Source organism: Pezoporus wallicus, unplaced genomic scaffold, assembly GCF_028554395.1.
Source record: "Pezoporus wallicus isolate ANWC-B61680 ecotype Strahan unplaced genomic scaffold, APGP_CSIRO_Pwel_v1 contig_14787, whole genome shotgun sequence".
In the NCBI taxonomy this organism is placed as follows: domain Eukaryota; kingdom Metazoa; phylum Chordata; class Aves; order Psittaciformes; family Psittacidae; genus Pezoporus; species Pezoporus wallicus.
In genome coordinates this window covers 142,939-147,251 of record NW_026640813.1, presented here as the reverse complement: position 1 = coordinate 147,251, position 4,313 = coordinate 142,939, and the positions used below count along the sequence as shown (strand labels likewise).

At 59.9% G+C, this 4,313-nt stretch overlaps 1 protein-coding gene across 1 annotated transcript; it reads right to left on the bottom strand.

Moving 5' to 3' along the window:
- Positions 1-1,874: 1,874 nt before the first annotated feature.
- On the bottom strand, positions 1,875-3,869 carry PROCA1 (protein interacting with cyclin A1). Its single transcript, XM_057420811.1, has 4 exons — positions 3,668-3,869; positions 2,723-2,855; positions 2,485-2,619; positions 1,875-2,403 (listed from the first exon to the last, which is right to left on the bottom strand). The coding sequence occupies exons 1-4, from the start codon at positions 3,867-3,869 to the stop codon at positions 1,875-1,877; spliced, it is 999 nt and encodes a 332-aa protein (XP_057276794.1).
- Between the last annotated feature and the right edge of the window lie 444 nt (positions 3,870-4,313).

Here is a 4,313-nt window from a genome sequence, read left to right as displayed (position 1 = left end):
GCTCTAGCTGAGAGCTTTCCTGCCTGCAGCCCGTGCTGCCTGCCTGCCCTCTCCTCTTAGTGATGGATTTGCTTAGAAGCGGAGTTCAGTGGTGGAAGTGGATGCTCCTTCTTCCTTTTGTTGCTTGGAGCGTGCTGAAACTCTCCTGGAGAAGCTGATTTCTGTTGTGCTGATGAATAATGGTTCGGTTTGGATGTATCTTACAGAGACATCACATCGATATCCGGGATACCTCCTGGAATCTGGTGTCTCTCTGGCTGGGAGAGGTACTGGGGGGAGGCTTGGGAAGGGGCAGGTAATGTTGGGTAACTTTGGTCGTGTCAGAAACAGCCCACTGTGGTATTGCAGCACCGAGAGCCGTTCCTGTTGCACACACTTGCCTCTCTCTTGCTTTGTTAGTAGGGATTTTCTATGGAAGCAGAGCCTTTGTTCCTTCCAAGGGCTCCTGGTCGGGCTCCTCTCTCTAGGAAGTGAGCAAGAACAGCAGATCCTAAGAAAACAAAGGTCTTTTTTGCATGTAAATGCTCCTGAAGAATGGCAGCGACCCAGGAGACAAAGCAAAGCTGTTTCCACAGAGAAATGCAGGTCCTGGCTCGGGCACCATCTCCTCTGCAGTACTGGGGGGGCTGCCACGGTGCTGTCGTCCCCCCCCCCCGCAGGCCGGGCTGGGGATGTGTGTGGGGCCCGGGGCTGCTGCACTTGCGGCTGTACTGACCTGAACGCTGTTTTCTTACGTCCTGAACTCCATATGATGGGAATTGGAGCGGGAGCAGCTCCTCCACAGGGAAGTGTCAGACCCAGGGCTGGGGGTTGCTTGTGCGGTGCCTGCTCCCTTTTGTTTGGCTCTCTTTTGGGTTTAGTTTCGCCCTTACCCTCAATAAAAACTCTACTTTTGGGAAGCTGCCTCCAGGCCCCAGGTCTGTGCTTGCTGTGGTGGCCACAAGGGCTTTGCACCCGTTAGCAGGGTTCCAGAGGGTGGGATTCATCCTACAGCCTTGGTGTTCCCCTGCCATGGGCTTATGTGGTCTGCTTCTTTCAGGGATTGGGGATTGCAATGTGTGGTCCTTTGGGAATAGCGGGGTTTGTGTGGAGCAGCTTTGCTCTCTGGGCTTCTGTCTGATTTTCCAAGGATGTGTGGCAAGATGGGAGACAGAGCTCCTTTGCTCCAGCTTGTTCCTGTTGTGGAATGTGGTGTGGGGAGATGTTTCTCCTGCTCTCGCTGGGGATGCTGGGCTGAGCCATGCTCCTCGCTCAGAAGCACTTTGCAGGGTGTTATCCTGGTTATGAGCAAGGGGAACAAGCCCGGGGGCAGTCACCATCCACGGACATGGGCAGCGCCTGCCTTTATCCCAGGGCTGGAAAAGCTTTTGTTGTCCCACTTCAAAGAGCATTTTTATGGGGTTTGAGGAGACAAGGTCCCCATTCCTCGCTATTGCTGGGGGCATTGGTGCCAGTGTGGGAGCCCTGGGACAAGGCTGTGGGTTGGGTGGAAGAGATGGGGTGATGCAATTCATGGACAGGTCCCCCAGAGAAGAGCAGCCCTGTGGGCTGGGACTTGCAGCTCTATAGCAGGGGAGATGAACCAGGGCTCTGCCCCATGCTGGTGTGGGGACAGGGGCTGTGTCCCCAGTGCCCAGGCTGATGGCACAGGTCAGTAGGAGCAGCAAAGAGCAGCTCAGAGCCCTTCAATACCCCCCCCCCCCCCCAGTTCCAGATGCTCCCTTCCCACATCCCCACAAGTGGGATCAGCCCCAGGATTTCCCTGGATGCTGTCCCTGCTGTGATGTTCCCTCCCCAAGGAGACAGGACCGAGGCAGCTCCATCTGCTTGAGCAGATGTGACTTTATTACAGAGCCAGGACCCGCACGGGGGCATCAGGACCGCGGCTCTCGTGCAGGCTGTGCCTCAGCTCTGCCCTTCAGCCTCTTCTTCCTGTTCCTCTCCTTCCTCCTCCTCTTCCCGCTGGTTGTTGGAGCCGGGGATGCCGTGGCTGGTGCTGGATCCCTGCCCAAGCCTTCCTGCACCGGGGCATCGCTCAGGATGGTGTTGGCTGCTTCCAAAGGCAGCAGTGGGACCCATGGATCCTGCCCTGCAGTGGGATGAGGTGGGACAGCGGCTGCAGCAGCGCTCAGCTCCATGTTTCCAGAAGAGCTTTTCTTTCTCAGACCTTTCCCCTTCTTCTTGTCTGCTTTCTTCCTTTTCCTTTCCTCCTTGGCTCTCTTGCGGGATGAGGGGGGGTGTGCAGGCACATCCCTTGGGACGGCTCCTCCATCAGTGCTGCTCCATGGAGGGCTCAGAGGGACCCCCACGGGCCTGGCTGCCCGGTCAATGAGCTCCCCCCCGAACTCATACATCACCGGCTCCCTGGGCACCGCGATGGCCACTGTGTTGTACGCCTTACACCTGCGAAGAGGAGACACTGAATGAGGTGACCCCCGTGGGGCTGAGCAGGGGGGCAGTCCCCATGGCGGGGGGGGCACTCACCAGACATAGAGGTAGGGCTCCACACACTCCTCCCTGTAGGTGAACTCAAAGCAGGGCACTTGGATGACATTGAAGAAGGCCTGACCCACCACTCGTGAGGCTGTGTCATTCACCCGCTGCAGGCACTCCTTTAACCTGCCATAGGCAGAGCTGGGCTGAGGGAGGATTCCAAGGGGCTGGAAACTCTTTTCCCCCTGTCCAGGGATGCAGGGTTGGAGGGATGCTGGGGGATGCTCACCTGCGGTCGCAGTCACAGTGGCTGATGGTGTGCCAGCGCAGGTTGCGGTACCCATAGCGTGCAGTGAAGGGGTGGATGACGTGCTGGCAGTGGTCATGGTCCCGGCAGCACCGGTCCGTGTCCCGGTGCTCCCCTAAAGGGAGGGAAGATGGGGTTCGGGAATGGCTGGGATCGGGGCTGGGCTGCCATTAGGTTAGGTTAGGACTGGGATCAGTGTTAGAGTGGGCTTAAACAGGGCTGGAATCATACTGGGACGGGGACTGGGGCTGCAGCAGCACCACAGTGCGGATGAGACTGGGATAAGGATGGGACCAGGACCAAAAGAGGGACTAAGATAGAGTCAGGATAAGGACTGGGAGGGAACCAGAATGGGAGCAGGATGGACTAGGGATCAGGCTGAGGACAGAGGGTAGATAAAGGCTGGACCAGCACCAGGATGGGGACAATGATGGGACCAGGATGGACCAGCCTTTTGGTGGAGACTAGGCAAGGGTGAACTGGGACTGGACAGGGGCAGACAGGGATTGAACTAGTATAGGGGTGGGGACTTGAGTGGAACAGTACTGGGATGGGACTGGACTAGGATGGATGGGGACTGACCCAGCACTGGGCTGGGAACTGGGATTGGGCTGGGGTGGAGCAGCAGCAGTCTGGAGATGGGATGGGAAGGGATAAGAAGGAATGGGAAAGGATGGAAACGGATGGGAAGGGCTGGGATGGGAAGGCAAAGGAAAAGAACTGGAAGGGAAGGAAAAGGGTGAAAAGAAGGGAAAAGGTGTAAAGGAATGGGAAAGGTTGGGAAGGGAGGGGAATGGGTGGGATGGGAAAGCATAAGAAGGGATGCGATGGAACACGAAGGGAAGGGAAGGGTTGGAAAGGATGGGAAAGGATGCGATAGAACGGGAAGGGATGGGACGGGACGGGGCAGGGATGAGCCGCCCTTACCCAGCTGCTCGTAGGCATCCGCGTTGCTGCCGGCTCCGCACCACAGCGTGCCGGGGTAGGTGAGCCCGCGGCGGGCGCGGGGCCGCCCCGCTCCGGTGCCGGGGGCCGCTCGGGGGGCGGCTGCCGAGAGCAGCAGCAGCAGCAGCAGCAGCAGCAGCAGCAGCAGGAGGAGGCAGCGGCGGAGCAGCCCCGGGTCGCGCATGGCCCCGCGCCCTTCACCGCCCTGCGCCCGCCTTATAGCCCCGCGCAGCCCGCCCCGCGGCGCGGATTGGCACCGTGCGGAGGGTCCCGGAGAGCCGGGTGCTGGAGCCGGGCCCGCGGGGAAGGGGTTACCCCGCCCGGTGGGGCCGGGCCGGGCCGGGCCCCGTTGCTGTGGCAGCCGGTGGGGTGATGCGCGGGGACCGGTAACACAACGAGCCCGCCCCGTGACGCGCCGGACCCCGCTCGACCCCCGGCCCCAATGGGACAAGGATGAGCCCCATAGCCCCGGGTCCTGTCCTACAGATGCTCCCTGCATCCCAGCCCATGGATGTTCCCTGCATGCCGTTGTGCAGATGCTCCTAGCGGCTCCGCGTCCTGTCCCGTAGACGTTTCCCGCATCCCATCCCATGGATGCTTCCCACATCAAGTCCCATGGGTGCTACCC